The 22,188-nt window shown below is 41.8% G+C and overlaps 1 protein-coding gene across 4 annotated transcripts; it reads right to left on the reverse strand.

The window, feature by feature from the left end:
• Positions 1-3,127: 3,127 nt before the first annotated feature.
• On the reverse strand, positions 3,128-20,644 carry LOC139632002 (uncharacterized). Of its 4 annotated transcripts, none has more exons than XM_071496711.1 (6): positions 20,232-20,641; positions 16,338-19,499; positions 12,906-13,105; positions 8,591-8,712; positions 7,471-7,585; positions 3,128-5,715 (listed from the first exon to the last, which is right to left on the reverse strand). In XM_071496711.1, the coding sequence occupies exons 2-6, from the start codon at positions 18,910-18,912 to the stop codon at positions 5,584-5,586; spliced, it is 3,144 nt and encodes a 1,047-aa protein (XP_071352812.1). In that variant the 5' UTR covers positions 18,913-19,499; positions 20,232-20,641; the 3' UTR covers positions 3,128-5,583. The 4 variants fall into 4 exon arrangements, 3 of the variants coding, with proteins under 3 accessions (XP_071352812.1, XP_071352814.1, XP_071352813.1); XM_071496713.1 differs by having other exon boundaries at positions 20,119-20,641; XM_071496712.1 differs by having other exon boundaries at positions 20,102-20,641.
• Positions 20,645-22,188: the final 1,544 nt, after the last annotated feature.

Here is a 22,188-nt window from a genome sequence, read left to right on the forward strand (position 1 = left end):
TTCAACCTCTAACCTTAACCCCCAAGACCTGACCCTAACTGGAAAACATTAGAGTGATATTAATCTTCTCATCTGATTCTTGGCAAGAACGTGAAGAAGCATGCTTCTCAAATTAACTTCAGTTCCAGTTCATAAGAAGCTCACGTCTGACTTCCTGAGCCGTCTGGCTGTAGCCCAGCACTTCACTTTCACAGACAGAGGTTGCTACAGGTACAAAACAACACCCTCATCTCACTCTGTTAATTTCTCCTGGAGGTCATCCCTGTCTTGTTTTGTGGGGTTTGTGTAAAAGGCCGTCTGACTCATGCGATGTCAGTGGTGAGGTCATGGTGGTCTGCTGCCCGTGGGCCTGTTTTCTAGGTGGCAGTACAAAGCTCTGCTATCACAGTGCAGCAGGCAGCTGCTCTGACTCAGCAAATTAAGTGCTTCACTCCGTCCCTGGACCTCAGAGCTGCCTCATGCATCTCAGCAGGGAGAGATGCCGATAGCACTTCATACAGGATAATCATGTTGATACTGGCTTTTTATTAAAATGTGAACTGGTTGACCTTTAACCTGTGATTGAAATTCCTGAGCAATACTGCAACAAACTACCTGAACTGCAATAGATTTTATTTATTTATTCAAATAAATCCTAGGCCTGGGCACTGTATATAAAGTCAGCTTTATCCAGTGATATGTAAAGGCTCTGGTATCACTCACATCAGTGAACTAAACTTTAGCTGAACATATAAAGAACCTTCTCACTGGCTGCACAAACATGCATTAATTATTGCTTGTAAACACACATTTGAACATGTGACATAACGCGTTATTTTGATAAAAACGTTGAAGTAAAAGACGTCACAGAGTGCACTATTCAATCTGTTGGTTTGCCTCTGTGTATTGATAGTCGGGTGGTGAGGGGTTGGGGTGGGGGGTGGTTTGCCTACGAGCTAAAAGTTGAGGCTTGTGACCAGGAGGCTTCCACCAGTTCAGCAGCTATTTTAAACCTTTTACAAAATGCTTGTTTTTATTTTTTAACTGCTCCTCTTACAAAATTCCTTTGGTTTGTTCTTATATTTTTGGATCTTTTTTTTTTATGTTGCATATTATTTAGCTATGACTGGTATCTCTTACATTAAGTGCCTTTTAAATACAGAAGCAGAGGAATTTCACATGCTGTAGGCAACGGCCTGTTGTCATTGGCTTTTTTTTCTGTAGCTATTACACAATGAAAGCACATGCATCACTTTGCAAAATGTAAACGTAAAATTGAAATGCCATCACATCTGGTAACTTCTATCATTCATAAACTATAAAGGGAGGAAGGCGAGCTTTGACATTTGCATGAATCTGAGTTGAGCTCTGTAGACATACAGTATGTGGGCAGCCACCCAGTGTCTTACACTGTTTCTGCAGTGAAACTGAAAGAGGGGGGTTTTATGTCGTTGCCTCTCCCTCTCTAATAAAACAAAAACTTAATTTCTGGGAGGTAGACTGGAGCTTCATATCATGTTCACATCATATTAGCACTGAATAATACAGAACTGCTTAAAAAGCAAACACGAATGCCTCTTTCACAATGAATCATTCAAAGCTTATGTGGCAAATATAAATCATTTCTTTTTGTCGTTCCTAAACTATATCATGAACTCAGTGCTGAACAACTATTATTTCAGTCTACAAATTTTAGTAACAACGCAAGCACCACCCTAAACAGTCTGACATTTAAGAAATGACAGAAATCCTTACTCACTCCCCTCTATTTCCATGACATGAACACAACATCCATCCCACAAACCTCTCAGAGCTGCTCTACAAGAAGAAATCTCATTGGTTGAGTTAAACAACTCTCTGATGGGGTCAAAGAGACAATATTCTGGATAAGACAGCTATCTTATCTTTTCCAAATGAGAAGGAGAAGTGGGAGAAAATTATCCACAAAAAATGACCAAAATTTGCAGGTTACAGGAGCCTAGCTGACTTCGCTACAACAAGGATAAGCTAGTTAGCAAGCATGCTAACTGTCCAAAATCATGAATTTCATGGTCATGAATGAACAAAGAAATCATGTGATATATTTATTTTATCAGAGTTCATTCCTTGCACATCAAAGTTTTTGTTTGGCAATGGCAATATGATGAATTTCACACTGCCCACAACTCAGTGGTCACGAGTCTGACTGTAATTAAATTTTACTCAAACTACCCTCATACAAAGTCAGTACGCTCCTGGACAGGATTTACATATTATCCAAAAATCAACTCGGCTGTGTAACACAATGTGTACGTAATGCAGATCTTAATCCAGATGCAGAATAAAAACTGACATTTTATGCAACAAAATCAAGCTGAACCTGACCAACACAGTCTTTGATGCCAGAAGACTGATTGGCTGCAGGTTTTACAACACAGTTATGTGGTCAGATATGACGCACTGGCCGTTTGCTGTCATCAAACAACAACAGTTGCCTCAGGTTGAGTACAAGGGCGGGAACAAGTCCTTCTACTCAGAGCTTCTACGCTGAGTTCAAGCACAAGTGCAAGAAGGACATCAGTGACAATAAGAAAATCTAATTATTATTGTTTTTTGGCTTTATTGTGATAGGGACAGTGAGAGAGAGACAGGAAAGTGAGAGAGGAGTTGACATGAAGCAAAAGACTTGAGTCAGACTTGAACCCAGGCCACTCTGGTGGGGATTGAGCTTAAATTGTATGTGCTCTGCCAGGTGACTCTCTTAGGATATAAAATTTAAATGAACAACTGAAACCTGCTGCCTCGGACGAGGCAGGTTGCTCATTTAGTGCTTTCCAGCTTGTTACACCAGAGTCAGATTTTAGTCTTAGAATTTAAAGGATGGGTTTGATTTTTTTCAAATCTATCTCAATACAATCATTTCATGGCCACAAGTACCTTTAAAGAGCCACTGATTGGCTGTGAAGTGAATCTATATGACCTCAACTAAATGATGGCTCAACCTGGTTCTTCTTATCTCTATTATTTAAAAAAGCAAGAATATTATTAAAGAAACAGGTTATTTGATTCCAAACTGTTCAATTATGTCTCAAATATCTTCGGTTGTGGTGGTTTTAGCTTGTCTGAAGATGGATATCTAAATGTAAACTGAACACAGAGGAAGCAGTCATCACGCAGTATCATTTTATTACATCACTTAACAAGGCGACATCTCCTTCTTCCTCATTTGAACAGATCAGAAAATATTCATCTTTTTCTTTTTCAGGGATTTGTTGTTTGTACAAATGGCAGACACACACAAATGATTTGTTTTTGAATTTCATCACAGATGATCGAGTTGACAAGTGAAATATACAACGTAAAGCCAAACAAACTTTCTGAGGTGACAATATGTGATAGTCTAAATTAAAAGTATACAGTGCATCGCTGACGTGTGAACCATGTTCTCAAAAATACTGTTTTGATTGGCAGCTAGATTCAAGTTTTGCCCGTGAAGTGGACTCAACTGCAGAACAATGTGGTGTTCACATGAGTGTAGTGAAACAGAGGCAGACAGGAAGCCGCACAGAAAGACAAAAACAAAACAAACCATCACATGCCAGAAGTTTTGTTTGAGTCCACCTCAGTGAGTGACCTCACGCACTGAGGTTTTCTCCTGAATGGTGTCTGTGATGATTCTGTAACCTTGTAAACATTGGCACTTTCACTGGTGTTCTTGTTGGCACTAACTGGAAGACGAGCTTGTTTCTCACAGGAACCATAACTACTTTTAAGGTTCATTCCTGTCATTGGCTTTTTTTTCTGTAGCTATTACACAATGAAAGCACATGCATCACTTTGCAAAATGTAAACGTAAAATTGAAATGCCATCACATCTGGTAACTTCTATCATTCATAAACTATAAAGGGAGGAAGGCGAGCTTTGACATTTGCATGAATCTGAGTTGAGCTCTGTAGACATACAGTATGTGGGCAGCCACCCAGTGTCTTACACTGTTTCTGGAGTGAAACTGAAAGAGGGGGGTTTTATGTCGTTGCCTCTCCCTCTCTAATAAAACAAAAACTTAATTTCTGGGAGGTAGACTGGAGCTTCATATCATGTTCACATCATATTAGCACTGAATAATACAGAACTGCTTAAAAAGCAAACACGAATGCCTCTTTCACAATGAATCATTCAAAGCTTATGTGGCAAATATAAATCATTTCTTTTTGTCGTTCCTAAACTATATCATGAACTCAGTGCTGAACAACTATTATTTCAGTCTACAAATTTTAGTAACAACGCAAGCACCACCCTAAACAGTCTGACATTTAAGAAATGACAGAAATCCTTACTCACTCCCCTCTATTTCCATGACATGAACACAACATCCATCCCACAAACCTCTCAGAGCTGCTCTACAAGAAGAAATCTCATTGGTTGAGTTAAACAACTCTCTGATGGGGTCAAAGAGACAATATTCTGGATAAGACAGCTATCTTATCTTTTCCAAATGAGAAGGAGAAGTGGGAGAAAATTATCCACAAAAAATGACCAAAATTTGCAGGTTACAGGAGCCTAGCTGACTTCGCTACAACAAGGATAAGCTAGTTAGCAAGCATGCTAACTGTCCAAAATCATGAATTTCATGGTCATGAATGAACAAAGAAATCATGTGATATATTTATTTTTAATTCAACCAATGAGACTGTTTCTGCCAAACCAGCAGCTCTTTTTCTGAAACAAACACAACTGGTGAGAAGTTTGAGAACACGTTCATTTTTCAGCTGCTATTTTAATTTACACAACTGAGTGTCTCAATAATAAAAACTAAATCATGGAATATTAAATCCCGAATTTACTTACATTTTTTTCTACGCATCCAGCAGCTGAACAAACTTGTGATGTTCTTTCTCAATGAAAATTAAAAATTGGCCAGAAAATTTGTCTTCACCTTCACTTTCACCTTTAGTCCAGTTCATCCCAAACCAGCTCCATGGGATTTAAGGAGACTGTACTGGTCTCCATCAGCCTCCATCTGGTTTCCCACTCACCTTTGTATCATTCACTGGACTTGAGCTGCTGAAAAATGGGGTCTAAAACTTTTGAGCAGTAGTGTATGTATATCAAAGTAAAACCTAAATCTTCTCAGATAATAATGTAACAGGAAGAAAAATATCAGGGTGGACTTGACTATTCTTCAAACATGTTGGTGAGTGGCTATATGTAACCATAGGTCATCACGCTGCAGACAGTCTTTGACAGCCTGCTGGTATCAGGGTTGAGAAGGAAAATCAGAATAGGACGTTACTGGGACGTTAGTGGTGGTGAACAGGGTGGCAGATGTGTAATGAAATCACTCCACCAGTGTACATCAACATGAGCTGGAGGAGACAACGTCTGAGACACGGGGTGCGTTGCGCCATTTTCATGGGTTATGTCCTCTCAGTGGCTTCAGCTTGAGTAACCAGGGAGTGTGCAAAGGGTCAAAAGGTCAATCAGTATTTGACTAGCAGATAGTACATATGTCATGAATCCAGAGTCTTGAGAAACATGTTGTTGACCTGTCCGACCCTGTTCGGGTTAAAACCTGCAGGTGAATGCTGAGGAATCACAGTCTAACTACAACTGACCCTGCAGAATTACTCCACGATGTTTCTGTTGTAGTCATATGACAGCCGTCGCTTGGCTGCAGCGCTCTGAGCATGCTGATTGGCTGAGGGAAGGCCAGGTGAGAGACGCCGGTTGGCTGTCCAGGGAGCAGGTCTGGTTTCCTGCAAAGATTAACAACACAGCTGAACACTTTCTACAACCAGCAACACAACCCTGTGGTTTAAAACACAAAGGCTGCAGTGAATAGTAAACAAATCAATTAGTCAATAGACAGAAAGCTCATCAACAAAAATTAATCAATTGATTTATCAGGCAAAAATATAAAGTATTCTCTATTTCCATTACTTTTTTGTGGTTTGGACTGTTGGGCAAACAAAATTGACTGTTTAAAGATGTCACCTTAGAAAGAGCATTTTTCACTTCTTTACTGAGTAAATAATGTAACTGAAAACAAATAATTGACAGATTAAAACTAAACTAAACTTAATTGGTAGTTAACACAGTAGTTTATATATATATATAAATATGTGTGTGTGTGTGTGTGTGTGTAGGTCATAGCACATTTAATGGCAAACAGTAGTAATTAATGATTTATTATTATTTATTTACAACATGGAGCATTTGATTACAATTAAAATCTGGGTGTCATTGTGTGACTTCTATTGTAAGTCAGTTGTATTATATTCTATGTTTAACACATTACATTAAAGTAGACAAAATCACTGGTACAGTGGATCCCAACCTGTGAGCCATGGACCACTGGTGGGCCAACAAATATATCATTATAAAAAAATAAAAACATGAATACTATTTTTAAATGTTAAAAATGAAATGAATATTTTAAATGGTGAAAAACTTTTTTTCCCCCTCCTATTATCAATGTCATAAGCCAATGACAGGAACTTCTATGATGTTGCTCAGTGGACCACATCCTATATTTGTTTGCTATCTCAGTTTATTTGTGGCAAAGACTGGAGAATCAAAGTGGATAGCTGGTTAGCAGTTAAAGAATTGAAAGGAAAGAAAGTCAAGAAAAATGATGGTGAACTAACAAGTGATTTTCCCCATCAAACAAAAAAGAAAAATTTAACTTTCCCATGTTTTGGTTCAGTCCTGAATGTTTGATTGTGATCATTAAAAGAAAAAGTGCATTATTTGATTATTTGGCCTCCTTATTGTTTTGGGGTTGAATGTGGGTCACCAACATTTTTGATATTTTCAAGTGGGTCTTGAGTTGGGAACCACTGCACTGTTAGTTAGCAGATAAGAAACAAATCAAGACCTAACTGCTAATCAATGACCAGCGAACAAATACTTTCTGGTCAACTCAGAATCAATCACTATGTTAAGAAAATACAAGATCCATAGATAAAACAATAACACACAGTTTTTCTGACTCTGCCGCCCTACAAAACAGACCCCTGGGGAGGAAACCACACATTTGCATGTTCTGCAGCTGCTCTGCTGTTTCCTGACATGGTGTGGTTCAGCTGTGAAGACCAGCCCGTTCGGTCCGCTCCTTTAACTACAGCTGTGAAGTGTGAGCAGTGTTTTGCATATATAACAGCAGCCACGTAATTTGAATCAACCTGGAGTTGTCAAGGCCATCAGTCAAACACCACTATCAGTTTATTTTACATGCTGTTAAGGCTGCATCTGCAAATTCAGTTTAACGACCTTGAAGCTTCACAAATTGAAACTGAACACTAAGAGCTATGTGCTAATTCCTCTGCGTGAAATGATAGAAAATGTGTGTGTCTTAAGAGAGAGGAAGCGTTTACTGTAAAATTAGGTTGTTGGTGTTTTCTGATACTAAACACTGAAATAGGTCAGCACTATGTGAGTCAAGTGTTGCTTTGTTTTCTAAGAAATGCCATTCCCATGTTTGTCAGAGTGTGAATCCAGTCTCTACTCACAGTGTGTGGCTGCTCCAGGTGTAAAGTCTTCAGCAGCAGGTCACGGGACACGCCACTGGCTCTCTTGTATCTCTGGCCAATCATTTTGTTCAAGTCATGGAAACTGTCCAACAGCCTTCAGGGTCAAACAGGAACACACAGAGGAAACATTGATTTGATTTGATAACAGAAACTTGAATGCTCACTTATTCTCTACTTGAGGACAGTTCACAATACTTTTTTAAACACTTATATTTTCAATTGATCATTTATATTTCAATTTTTTATTTTATATGTGGACTCTTCAGTGAAACTTGTCATTCATGTACATCATCCATGTTATTAGAGGTTCTCTGGAAGAATTTATGCGCCACCTGATACCGTAAATTCTCTTTGTAAACTGTTATTTTTTTGTTGATGAAACTGATGGTAATTAATAATTAGTTGCTCCAATAGACAAATGTCAGTATTTCAGAAACCCATGCAGGTTAAGTTGTAATGTGAATCAAAGACATTATGTCTGACCCACTGCTGTGCAATAATCAATCATAACCACGATGCACATTTTGTTTTCAGAGATGCAGTTACCTTCAATTTGCAGTTCACCACATTAACCACTTGGTGGCCACAATTTATTACATTTTTAAAAATTGCAGTATCTGAGCTCCACTACAACACCTCCTCAAATGAGGCCTTTGTTTACACGTCCTCCCATGACCTCCTGATTCCCCCTCAGATGAACAACGGGAATCAGCTGAAACAAACAATGCTGATGCATGTGCAGAAATATTCAGTACTTGAAATTACTGGCCCATGTAGCATATTGATTGATTGAACTTTTCTTATATGAATAAAACTCCATTTAAAATAGATTATTCCATCCCATTTCACTACACAGAAAGCAGTTTGGTGGTTTATTAAGTGAAAGGCTATGAAATTCAGAAACCTTCATGTAATTGTCCTAATTACAAGCAGGTCATGTGGATTTTTGTGTGGGCTCTGATATCTCCTGTTACAAACTGGAGGAAAGTGTCAACACAAGCAGTCAACCCTGCAGCAAATCGATCGACATGCAGTAAATCAAAACGATTTGGTCACGAAAATGCACATGACGTGGGCTCAGTGGAGACAGTTCACCTACCCCTGGTCCTGGCGGGCTCTGCCCCTGAGGAGCTGGGTCAGAGTGGGGACAGCTTCGAGGTCACGGGGGTCATCTGAGGACGAGCCAGGCAGCGAGGGGAAGGCCTCAGCAAAGACAGCCACCTACAGGAGCCACAGAGAGATTATTACAACATCAGAGAGGAAGTAGAGTACCAAAGTTGTGTGTTTTTTTTTATTTTTTCAACTGAGCTTTAAAATTAACTGAAATGAAGACTGGGGAAATAAAAATGAGTCATCCATAATCCATAACCTTCTGCAGCTCTCTTCAGTTCAGCATATATGACGTTAACACTTTTCATGGGACTATAAGCAAACAGAACAACTCATTAAAACGCAACACTCTCCTTCACTGCAGCTTTGGGCAGAGCTAAATTTTCATCTGCATCTTTTCTCTGCCTTAGATGCCCGCTGGGAGCCTCCTCCTGCAGCTCCGGCCTCTCTTCTCCTTCTCTGACAGCTCAGACTGGGACAATGTGAATAAGACACTAGACACTGACAGAGTACTGACTAATTTTAAGTCTAAAAACTTAGTCACCCAAACCCTAGGGCTTCGTCAGGACGAGCTGTGTTTCCATGGTAATGGTGCAATTGTAACTGAAAAAAAAAAAAAAAAAAAAGACATCATGGCTCATAATTACTTCAGCCAAGGAGGTTATAGTTATGGGTCTCCTGGTTTATTTGTTTTAAATACAAAATGACAAAAGAAATGGACCGAGAAACAAACTGCTGTTGAAGATCTGCATTCAAGTATTTATTTATTTATTTTTAAATAAGCTCAAGGTGTTGATTAACATATCAACGGAGTCTGCAGCTGAGCTAGCAGCTCTGTGGGGCTGTACAGCACGACTTTGAGCTGAATGCTAATGTCACTGATGTGTAGACGGTGATATTAATGTTTACCAGTTTTACTAATGTTGGTCAACCAGCACTAGACATTAGACACTAGACATTAGACATTAGACAGCCTCGGGTAACAATATGGACTCTCTGCTTTCTAGTTTGAGGTTTGATAAAAAGAAAGTACTGATGATCAAAAAACTTTGAGACTCCAGCTGGCCCTTCAATAATGAATAAACAATCATGAGAGTGATAAACAGTTGACTTTACATGTACAGTAAATAAACGTTCATCACATTCAAGCCAGACGAGTTCACACAGTGCTGATTGAGCCTGTCAGCAGCAGGTAAATCTCTATGTACTTCACGGTTAACTGGATGGTTCAAATCTGGTGTCTGTGGTGACAATGGTAGTGGTGTGTTTCATGTCAGGCAGCAATGATTGTCGGAGCTGAAGAGGGGAGCAACTGAACAGATGGAGACAGAGGAGGCTACAGAAACTTAAAAGTATGGTGGAAAAACCTTGAATGCATCCAAGAAAAGTTTCTGATGCTCTGGATAAAAAAGAAACTCAGAATTCAGAGGAAGGATTTTGGTCTAAAAAAGAAAGCGATCGACAGTGAGGACAAACAGAGATTATCTGTGGTATGGATTTTCCTCGCTGACAGAAGACAGAGGACCGAGGGGAGACATGGATGTCGCCTCACTGCTCTTGGACAAGTTCTTATTATAAAAAAATTGAAATTACAGTTACTCTACCTAAATAATGGATTATTGTCTTGTAACTGTAAACATGCGTTGTCATTGAATTACTCTCCCTGCCAGAGGGGGGAGACAAAGTTCAGCACTGCAGGTTCACATTTGACTAATTAGGAGTCCTGTGGGATGTTGCTCAGTCTAAAATGCTGTTATGCAGAATATGTTGCAAAAAGGTCCTTTTGGACAGAATTAATATTACAGTGGGAGGTAGGTTATATAATATTTCTCCTGTCATAATAAAAGTCATCCTGGCAAATTACAGGAGCTGGTTGTGTAGAAGACAATGATACACTGCAGGACAACCACAAGAACCTCAACACTAGCAACTTTTTTTTTTTTTTTTTTAACTTAATATTATCTAATGGTAATTAATTAATTGTAATTGAACACATAAAATTAGCACAAACGTGGGAGCTTTGTCTTGATGAGTCTCATCTTTACTTTTTCCTTCATTGTATGAGTTGACTGATGTTAACAAGTTTTGTAAAAATCCTTTCCTTCTTCTGCACTGACCACATCAAGCACTGAGCTCAGTAACAGGAAATGCAGCTCTGTGTGTACAAACTGAGACACATTGCAGTTTCACTCCAGACTGCACTTAAATTACAGGAGGACCAGCGGGTTTGCTGAGAAACAATAGGTAATTCAGGCTGTAAACAGGACGGGAATAGCTGGGGTGAAAAACCACAGAGTGTGGACAGGATTAATATCACTGTCTGATGCAGGTCATATTGAAATTACCTCACCTCCCAAAGAAAAGTAATTCCTGATCTGAAGTCTGTCAATGAATTGCAGCCAATACATTTGTACAAACTGGCCCAAGAGCTCAGTTCATGGGTTTTCACAAGCAGGAGGACTCGTGCTGTCTGTGAGGCTTTGTTTCAGAATACTCAAAAGAAGCACCTTCGAGCGGACACAGATTAAATTATGCAACAAAGTCTGACTAAATAATTATTACCTGAAATAATTTACTGAAATATTCCATTTCCTTTATGTTTATGTGTACTTTATATTCACCCTCAGCTGAAAGTTACGTGAAGAGAGGACAGTGGAGCCATAGGAGGTCAAATTAGTGGCACCAAAATACAAAAAAACAAAAAAAAAACAACAAATCAATACCTCAACCTCAGATAAAGTCAAATCAACTTGACAGCAAGGATTTTAGTTTTGAGCTGAGCTGGAGGGGTTCAGGGTTATTAGTGGCTTAAAAACATTTTCTTCTGTGTGGACGAGACCACATTGAACGCAGTGGGATGACACCACTGCTGTGTTTGAGATGCACTTGGTTTATTAAAGGAATTTTTAATGAAGCAGATTTATCTTTGACTAGGTTCAGGAACAATCCTTCATCTGTGAATCTGCAGGTACCAGCACTGTGAGATTTCCAATTTTGTGTCTGACTTTCAATATCAATGATTGCAATTTGGTCTGACTCATACTTCACTCACAGTCAGACTCAAACTGAGCATGAGAGGTGAATACAGGGTCAGCTAAAGCTGAAAGTTGTGAGCAATTTACTAAAAATAATTGCTAACACTGGTATTTTAAAACTGTGCAAAGCAAAAAGAAATAGGTTTTAACTGTAAAAGTTTGGAAGCTTAAAAAGCAGAGGTATTAGTGACGTAAAAACGTAGAAAATATTACATCTAACACATCAGTGGTATTTTTTCACTTTAAACCAAAAAGGAAAACACTGACTGAATGGTTATCCTCTTGACATTTATTTTGAAATATTTACTTCTACTTTTGTGTCACCTGACTACCATACTTCAATCTCCAATTGAACAAGGAAAATTAAAAAAAGAGGAATTTGCAAAAGCCAAAATTAGACCATTTCTTCCAATTTGATGTGCTTGTTTTTCTTTTTTTAATCTGATAACAAAAACTGAGAAACAGCTCTGTTTTTCAGTTGGTTTTTTTTTCGGTTTAAAATAAAAAAAAATGAAAAAAACAAGCTGCCTGAACACACGGACCAATGAAGAGTGAGGACTTTTCTCTAGCTTCCTTTTTTGCACCAACAGTCAACGGGAATCTACCACAGAGACTCACATTCTTAGTCCACTCAGCACTGCAGTCACAACAACTGACCAGGATGTTCATGAACCAGCAACAAAGCTGCTGGACGCTCATACATCCGTCTGTGCTTGGCAGACATCACACACACCTGCTTTCAATGACTTCATAAGTAATGTAGGGAACTGTAGGAAACAAGTCAATAGGAACCGTGAATGTCTGCACAACATTTTGTTCCAATCTTGTTCCAACTAGTTGTTGAGATATTTGGACCAAAGTCGTGGACCAACCGTCACTACCATCCATAACTCCATGCTGCTATCATGGCTAAAAATTCATGTTTCCCGATTACTCCAGTGAGCACATTGTTTATCAGTGACTGTGCATCTTTCAGTTCGAGCATATTTGGGGTGCAGATAACTCCTGGAAAGCCCTAAACATCTCAGGTTGATATTCCAGGGGTCATAACACCTGTGTTGAAGTCATATCCAATCATCGATGCCACAACATAGACATGTATAAAAAAAAAAGAAATTACCAAATGACATGATCATTGAGGATTTTTAAGTGAATTCTGAGAGAATCAGAGGCAATGGAGACTTATTGGTTCTTCCTGAATAAACAGACCAATCCCTGAAGGTGGATTTCTACTCCATGGTTTCATGAGGACCAGAAATATAACTGTACCAGGTTCTGATTGGCCGAGAGCCTGTCTCTCCTCTCCTCCACAGCGCTGGTTGGCCACCACTGTCCAACGCCGTCTTGCCCTTCATCTGATGAATCCTGAGGAAAGGCCGTCCAGGTGTCGTCTGATTGGTGGAATGAACTGTCTGCCCAGCCTGGTGTCCAGTGGGTCGACTCCCCGGTGACTGCGTGGTTTCCAAGAGCTGTTATCACACACACACGCGCGTGGTCAGTGGTACATTGTAGAGTATGTGTTGTGGATGTCCTTGTAGTGTTGTGGTGTCGTCTCTTGTGACCTGGATGAACGACCGACTGAATCTACATTACACTGTGGGTCAACTGGAGATGTGTTAGCTAGGTGACAGATGGTGACTCTGATGGGCAACAACTGGCATTTATCATCATTAACTGTGTCTCTGCCAATGAAGATGAGATTAATTATTCAGATTATCTATGAGGGTCAGTTTACCCAATTGACAAATAACTCCCAGCCCCAATTTCTTTAGCCCCTTGTGTTTTTTTACTTATATTTGCTGAGATGTTGGGATATCTCCACTCAGACTCACCAGTAACATCCCAGTTACAGTGTCCTGTCACTGAATAACCTTAATGAAGAATCCAACTGAAATTAGACCAAGCCCAAGAGAAACATTGTTATATATCTATTAATACTTCAGGAGTGCTGTGTAGTTACAGTCTCTTGTTCCACACAGGAACACTGATTTTAAATTGGTTTTGGGTCTGTATCAGCCAAAATACAAAAGTGTATGGGAGGGGGAACAAGTGGGATTGTGAAACCTCAGCACTTTCAGCAGCAGAGTGAAACAAGTTGAATTTATTATTACGCTAATCATATTATTGCAAGAAATAAAGTATGTTGTACATTAGTGTCTCATTGTGTTTGCTGTTGCTCTATCAGATACTTTAACCACACTGCAACATCTGGCTGCAAGAAAACAGTTCAGCGAATATTTGTGTCTCACTGTCCTCACGTCTTCGTACGTTACCTTCCATTGCTCAGACGATGCACTTCACTCGTCTTCGTGTGTGTGTGTGTGTTTGTGAGACTTTTTCTCTTGCACCCGTTGCCCCATAACCTCAGGCTAACAGGACCTTCGAGTCCCAGGCCCCGTTTGCCTCCTCCTCTCTTAACCCATCTCTGAATGATTAATACCATGTAGCGAGAGGGAGAGATCAGTTAGGAATCCAGGTCAGGACGAACTAGAGACTTATTCCCACTGCAAGAGCAAGTGGTGCTTACAAAGGCAAGAAACAGCTCCACATATTTATTACAGGATTAACCGTAACAAATATTATATTTCAAACAATTAAATTATGTTCTTGTCACACAGTCAACTGTGTCACACAGTCAATATTAATCATTAATTGTATTAATTTACTGATTTTATTAATACATTTTCTAATGAATCAGAACTCTGTTCAGGTAGTTTTGCATGTTTTGAGACATTTAAAGCAAATCACATACATTTTACTTAACAGCAGAAGTTGCTGTTTTCCTGTGTTAAAAGGGATATTTCTGTACAGTATGAAAATTATTGAGCTGACTCACAATGAATATAATATATTCACTAATAAGGCCCATTAGTGTTATATTAGTGCTAGTGTATCAAACTGCAGACTTGATTTTCATGGTGACGTAGGGAAGTCTGATGATTGATATTCAGATCATGAAAGCAGTTTGAAAGTAAACAGCAAACCTGTTCTGATGGAGTCAAGTTAAAGGGATGATTCACATACTGTGAACTAAATAAAAAAAAAATTCTACCTGCGATGTGATACTGTTGAGAAGAATAAAGTTTTGTTTGTGATGCTCACAGCGCTGAAAAATGACATTTAGAACAGTTTTCAGTGGAAGCACTGTCAACCACAGAGACTGTGTGTTCAGCTGATTATCCAGATTAATGAGGATATCTCCAAACCTGAACAAGAAACCAAAACTATCTGCACGGCCAGAAAATACTAAATAATATTTTTATAATTTGGGTGAAGACACTTAAAAACACTGGAGTGGTCCTTTAAGCCTTGTCAATTCCCACAAAGGGCTTTCTGACAGCGTAGAGGCTCCGCTAATAAACCCCCCACTGATAAATCTTTAGCAATATGTTAAATTAAACACAGAAATGTTTTTTATGCAGATAAACTGAGAAGACATGAATAAAGAATAAACCTCTGCTTAGCATGGTTTGGCCCTGCAGTGGGAACTGGGCTTAGGCGATTAGCTAAAAGCAGCATAATGAGAGAACATGAGGACTGATTAACGCTGGCTGTTAGAGCAAAACAAAAAGACACACTCCACGATGTCAAACACTCAGCTGCATGCGTCATGAGTGTGTTGACTATGTGTATTCATACTGTCACATTAGTATGTGCTCAGTGCACTGGGAAAGAGTCTGACATCATTGTTTTTGACTGTTCTTATTTTATCTTTACAGGCCAGACACGTGTGGAAGCATGGCTCCTTCAAATTAAGACACAGGTTTCAGCCTTAATGCTTACTGGTTACTTCACATAAGAGTTACATGTGTTTTTCTCACTGGTTTGAGGTGGTTCATTTGGACAAAGATGATGACACACAGTTGTTTGCTTATGTTGCAAATCAAATCTGATCAAACCAGAGTTCTGATGAAGCTGTTTCTGAGAGTTAAACACACACATATTAATGCTCTCAAAAACTTTCAATAAAATCATTGCTTATTAGGACAGGAATAATAATTTTGTAGAGAAATATTTTAGATTTGAAGCCATGTTTACAGGGGCTTTATATCCAGTTATGTGCCTAATATATTTGCTATACAGTTTTAGACTTTTGTACTAATTTTTCATAACATCAGCATTAACTCTGCAACATTTATTTGGTCCTTATTACGGCATAATTGCATGATAATACAGATTAAGTGGCGGCTGATTTAAAATGCACCGCCTGATAATAACAATATAACTTCTAATAGATTTTTTAGTCATTAAGAGAAACCAGGAAATCACTGTGCCTGAATTCAAATGAATGCAAAACCACCGGCATGGCCCTTTAACACAGAGTGCACGTGCATGCATTCCTGAAGCTATACAAAAGGTTACAAATGCACTAATACTCTGAGGGAGTGGGTGTTGTTGTTCTTCCAGCACAACAACACAGTAAGTGCTGATATTTTTATGTCTGTAAATGTGTGCGTTTCTGATGTCTTTCAGAGGTTCTGCTCTACATCTGAAGCCTTTTAGTGTCAGGACTGTCAACTTTAGTCACAGATCCTTTGTCACGTCTACGACAAATTGAACGGCAAATTTAGTGAAGCTGCAAAAGAGGCGAGCGAGAGAGACTAAAAGAGAAGGAGAGAGAGAGAGAGGGAGAGAGAGGAAGGCTTGCCAGTAGACAGAGAGAGAGAGAGAGGACAACAAACGAACAACCATGAGACTCACCAACACTCTCTCTGCTCCCACAAGGCACTGAGGCAGACATGGTGAACCCCTCGCTCCAGCCTGGCTCTCCCTCCGCATACATGAACACTCCAAACTCATCTTCCTCCTCCTCCTCCTCCTCCTTTCTCTCCTCTGCAGTGGCCACGGTGGAGCCCCTCTCCTCCTTGCCCTGCTCCTCGAGCTCTCTCCCGTGCCTCCTCTTCCCTTCCTGACCTCCGTCTCCTGCCGTCACTCGGAGCCCCCCCCCCTCCTCCTCCAGACAGGGTAGGCCGGTTGCCATGGATCCCAGGAGGGGCAGAAAGGGGTCAGGATTAGCCAGGGAGAGTGCAAGAGAGGTGGAGGGATCAGCACAGGCATCACTACAGACGTCAGTGCTGGTCTCTCCATTTTCTTCAGCAGGGGTGATGCTTGTTTCACTGCAGACGTCTCCATTCTTTTTCTTCCTTCCCCTGCTTTTGTGTGCAGACTCCTGTAACCTCCTGCTGTGGAGGTCTTTGTAGTTATCCCCCCATATGGCACAAATATTTATCTCCTCCTTTGTTTGCTGTTCTTTGTCATCATCACCATCGCCATTGTCCAGCCCGTTGCAGGTGCACTCCCTCCTCCATATCTCCTCCTCATGATTCAGTCTCTCCCCTGTATCCTCCTCCTCTGACTCAACTGTCCTACAGTCGCATCTGTTTTCTGTCACGATGCCCCTGTCAGTCTCAACGATGGAGGGATCTCTGTGTCTGAGAGGTGAAGATGAAGCTCCTCTCTCCTTCAGCTGACTGTTGCTTTCCTCCTTCTTAGAGAAAAGCTGAGGTGTCACAGTGTTGTTCTCATCAGCCACACAATTTGCTTCTTGGGGCTCAAACCTGAAAACGTCCACTTCTTCTTTACCCATGATCCCTGGGTCTGCCTCCCCTTGATGGGACCCCTCAAGGTGCTCCACGTGACTGTTCCCTTGCTCTCTCTTAACCTCACAATCCTCATGGTCAGCAGTGCAGATGCTGCCCTCTACAGGAGTGGAGGACTCAGGGGATTCTGCAGTGCTGATGGAGGCAGGGCGGGTGGAGACAGAGACGTCCTCATGACAGCTGGACATGACTGACATTTCAGCAGGAGTCTGATTGATGCTCCTCTCCTCCTCTTCAAAATCTGCACTCTCCATCTCTTTCTGTGATTCTTCACCTACTTCTGCACAATCAGAAAATCCATTTACATTAGCCACTACTTCTTCACAGCGATTTCCAGTTGGTTGTTCGTCATCAGACCCTCTGTTATGTCTTGATTTAAAGTCATCAGTCGACTGTTCACACTCAACATGGATCAAATCACTGTTTCCAGTGTGTATTTTCGTAATCTCACAGTCTGAATCCTGTTCTTTCTCTGAACAGTCGCTGTTGCTTTGCGTTTGCGTCTTCAGCTCCTCGTTGCTTTCAGTTGCTTCTCTCATCTCTTCACCATCACAGCCAGTGGGGGATTGTAGGTGAAAGTGGTTAGAGTCCAGGTCAAGGTTTGGTACAGCTAAAACAGAGTTAGAAGACTCTAACTCACAGAGGCCTCCCTTCTCCTCCTCCTCATTCTTTTGCCTCTCCTTCCTCATTCCTTTCATCTCACCATTTAGCCTGTTTGAAGTGTCTCTTCTCGGACTCTCACCTCCCTCGCCTTCATTCTGGCTTTCCCTTCTCTGTGCTCTCCTTCCACACTGAGCGCAAGTTTTAGGGGAAACATTGTGGCAGCATCTGAGACTACTGCATGCTCCCTCTTTCTCCTGTCTGGCTCTCTTGCCATCCTGCTGTGGGCTGGGAAACTGTTTACTTTCCAGGCCTCCTTTGTCTCTCTCTTCCTGTCTTTCTCCTGCAGGATCCTCCCGTCTCCTCTGCTGCCTCTCTCTACTCACGCCTGTTTTCTCATGGCCTGCTGCATGACCGGACTTCCTCCACCTCCTGCCCGATCGCACTCTAACCCGGTTTGGGCCAGTCTGTGCCGGCAGAGATGGCCCGTTGTCCCTCCTCCCGGCTTGAGTGTCTCTGCCTCCTCCTGTCTTCCCTCTCAGCCATCCCCCCACCACACTGGAGGCTGCACTGGTAGTTGCCCCGGAACCAGGCTTAGCTGTCGAGTACAGACAGCTTCCTTTCTCAGTCCGGAGGAAAAGGCATTGAGTCTGCGTCTTCCCGCTGCCCTCTGATGTCTTCAGAGTGGCAACCGTGACCAAAGCTCCAATCCCAGCCTGTCTTGCATCCAGCCCCAAGGGAAGTCCGTACCCCAAGCGACCCCACTCCCTGCTCAGGTACACATCTGCAGGCCTGGGGCAGGCAGTCAAACTTCCGTGGCCTGTAGGAGGAGCTGTGGGGGTCTGTGCTCTTCCCAGCAGACCACCAGCCTTGCAGCGATTCTTGGAGCATAGGACCCAGGCTCTGAGTCCCCGGATCAGAGGCAGGTCTCCCAGGCCCAGCTCCAGTCGGCTGGGGAAGGGCAGAGAGGTTCTGGAGCACTTCTGGAGCATCTCCCGGGTGGAGCCTGACACGTTCAGACAGGGGTAGTTGTTGTTGTTATTCTGCTGGAGCATGATGCTTGTTGTCGGCCTCATCTATGTTTTACTGGCTTGTCCTTACTTATCCTTTATCAAAATGCAGCCTGTTGGGTCAAGTTGAATTCTCATTTGTGAGGGACCGCTGCCACAATCAAGAGTCTATTCTTCATTCAGAGCGTGACAGTGAAAAGAACCGGGTTTAGAAAAAGTACGTTGGGCATTATGAAACAGCTAAAATACTCTCAAGAGTTTCTCACTGATTCATTCTGACAGAAGAAAAAATACTTAGTTGAGGCTCAAAGAGAGAGAGAGAGAGAGAGAGAGAGAGCTGCCTCTCGTGTTAATCTCATGTCTTAACAGTTCATCCTCACAGCATCTCTGGTTTTTTTTTCAAAAAATAAAAATGGAGTCAGTTGCTTTCTGACAACGAGCTGGAGTTGTGCCTCTCTGTTTCCCTTTATTGCTCAGTAATGCTGAGTCTCCTGATGACGTAAAGAAACGCCCAGGTAAGACGTCCAGCTGTCAGAGCTGATGATGGAGAGGATAATGAGATGTGTGTTTTCTCCCAGGCTGATGCTCAGTGACACCGTCACTGTCGGCCGGCCTCACGTCACTGTGGACTGACTCAGCTGTCACGAAACAACCTGCAAGGGAGTGGGACAAAACCAGGAAATTAAAGATGAAAATGATGTGTACTCATTGAGAAACAGCAGACTTCAGCAGTTAGCTGTCTGACATGATTAAAATAGTAAGAATCATGTCCGGAGCGGGCACAGTCCAGATCCATATTGCATTTGTTGAAGCAGATAAAAGACAGATCTATGCAAAATGACAATAAAAACAGAAAACATTTCTTTCTAAGCATTCATTTATTTTATCAGAAAGGATTTTGTTTCACTTTGGTCTCACTGGATTACAGCGATCCTGTTTGTGGGGGTGTGAGCCTGCCAAAGGTCACACATTTCAATCCAAGTGGCTTCTTTTCATTCCACTCCTACACAAACGGGCCTTATTTTGGTATAAAATGTGCGTTCACACCATGTCCATCACGATGCCGATTAGATTAGTTGTTGCATCAGCCAAACAGAATCATCAAATGGACTAAAAATGAAAACACAGGTGGCCACAAACCCATAAATCCTCTCCTAGTGCCTACAGAGCAAAGGGTTTAAGTGACTTAACAAACCGCCACATGAGCTGCAAAAATAGGTTTGGGCCACGCATATCACACTTTTAGCCTACTCACATCAGCAGCCTGTGTACCTTTGTGATGAGGATGGTCCACGTCAAAACACACACTGTACCAGCAAAACCAGTATCCTCTGCCAACATGTCCTGAGAGGGACACCCGAGGAGAGGCTCGTATTGATTCTCACCTCAGTCAATGCCTCAGTGGCTCAGGTTCGGGCTTTTGAATGAAGTGTCCTTTGCTTAACGTGTCCCTGCTTCCTTATTGTTTACAGACGAAGCCTATTCAACCCTCCTCGGGCTGTGGAGCATCCTTCAGCGGGATCAGCGCCACCACATCCTTCCAGTCGGCCTGCACCACTGGCGCTTCAGCGCCACGAATCAGTCAGATACGCGTTCAGGTCTGTCCCATCGGCTGAATTAGAGCCGAACACAGCGGTGGATCTCTTTGTCGGTCTCTCCCCCCACTCGTTCGGCCACTGCGCATCATCTCATCCGCCGCGGCTCGGCATCACGCACCGCCGCATCTTACCGCAGTAGCCTCCGGTGCGCTCAGCGAGCAGGATGACGGAGAGCTCATTTGACTTGCAGCCCACTCACCTATAGGAGGGGCGATCCGTGCCACACAGAGGCAGGGAGAGGCGAGGTGAGCGGAAGTGTATGAGGGGTTGTTCGCGACGCATTCTGGGAGAAAGATTTTTTTTTTATTATTTAAAAAAGCAAAACAAAGAAAGAAAATTATAGGCTAAACAGATAATAACTGAACACAGACAAATACTGCAGCAATTAGGCTACTTTATATTAAGGACAGCCCTGATGTGTCTGAATCCAGCCAGAGATGGTAGCTGGAAGTAAAATCTGTCTTTCCTTCACTTATACATGGTGATGCAAAATTAAAAAATACTATTAGTTAAATTTGTTTACATTGGTTTTTCATGGCTCTACTAAGTTTATTTGTATTGGGGTGTAAAAGAGATATTGGAGGTGTAATCTGACAATGTGAATCTATGTTTACAAGAAGTAGAAAATGCTGTGGAAGCACTGTTTTCTTACTTTGCAGAAAAACCTTTATTAAAAGTGTAGCACCAGACTGAGCCTCTGTGAAATCATCCTGTGCACTGCTACTGAGGCGACCCCTGCTGTTATCTGTGTGGCAGTATTTAATTCATCTTCCTACCTGCAGCATGAACATCAGTGCCTTCTGGTGACATCTGGACCTGGTGTTCACTGTATTAATCATTCTCGCTCTCTAGAGCATTGGTGATTCAATTCAATTCAATTCAATTTTATTTGTATAGCGCCAAATCATAATATACATTATCTCAAGGCACTTTACAGGGTAAGGTCAAGACCTTACTTTGTTACAGAGAAAAACCCAACAGTTCCCACAAAGAGCAAGCTCTTGGCGACAGGGGGGAGGAAAAACTCCCTTTTAACAGGAAGAAACCTCCAACAGAACCGGGCTCAGGGTGGGAGGCCGTCTGCCTCGACCGGTTGGGTTTAGGAGAAGATAAAAAAGAGGGGGTGGGGGAGGAGAGAGGAGAGAAGAGAGAGAGAGAGACCAGGAACAGCTGTGTAGGTAATGGTGTTATCAATAATAATGACAGGTAACAGTGGTTAATAGTAAAGATGAGTAGTGGTGGATCTGGATCCTGCTGCTCCCAAGGCAGAGATACCTGCAGAATGAGAACAGAGAGAGGGAGAGAGAGGAGAAGCACAAACTACGGGAGAGAAAAAAAATACAAAGTTAATGGCATGAAGTCATCGAGAGAGAGAGAGGGAGAGAGACAGAAATAGAGAGAGAGCGCCCAGTGAATCATGGGAATCCCCCAGCAGTCTAGCTCTATAGCAGCATAGCTAAGGGATGGGTCAGGACATACCCGAGCCAGCCCTAACTATAAGCTTTACTAAACAGGACAGTTTTAAGCCTGATCTTAAAGGTAGAGAGGGTGTCTGCCTCCCGAACCCACACTGGGAGCTGGTTCCACAGGAGAGGAGCCTGATAGCTGAAGGCTCTGCCCCCCATTCTACTCTTACAAACTCTGGGAACCACAAGTTGACCTGCATTTAGAGAGCGAAGTGTCCTATTGGGAAAATAGGGAACTATAAGCTCTCCAAGGTACGATGGTGCCTGACCATTAATGG

The sequence above is a fragment of the Trachinotus anak genome, unplaced genomic scaffold (assembly GCF_046630095.1).
Source record: "Trachinotus anak isolate AG129_WGS33_773 ecotype Australia unplaced genomic scaffold, CSIRO_AGI_Tana_v1 ptg000014l, whole genome shotgun sequence".
Classification (NCBI taxonomy): Eukaryota; Metazoa; Chordata; class Actinopteri; order Carangiformes; family Carangidae; genus Trachinotus; species Trachinotus anak.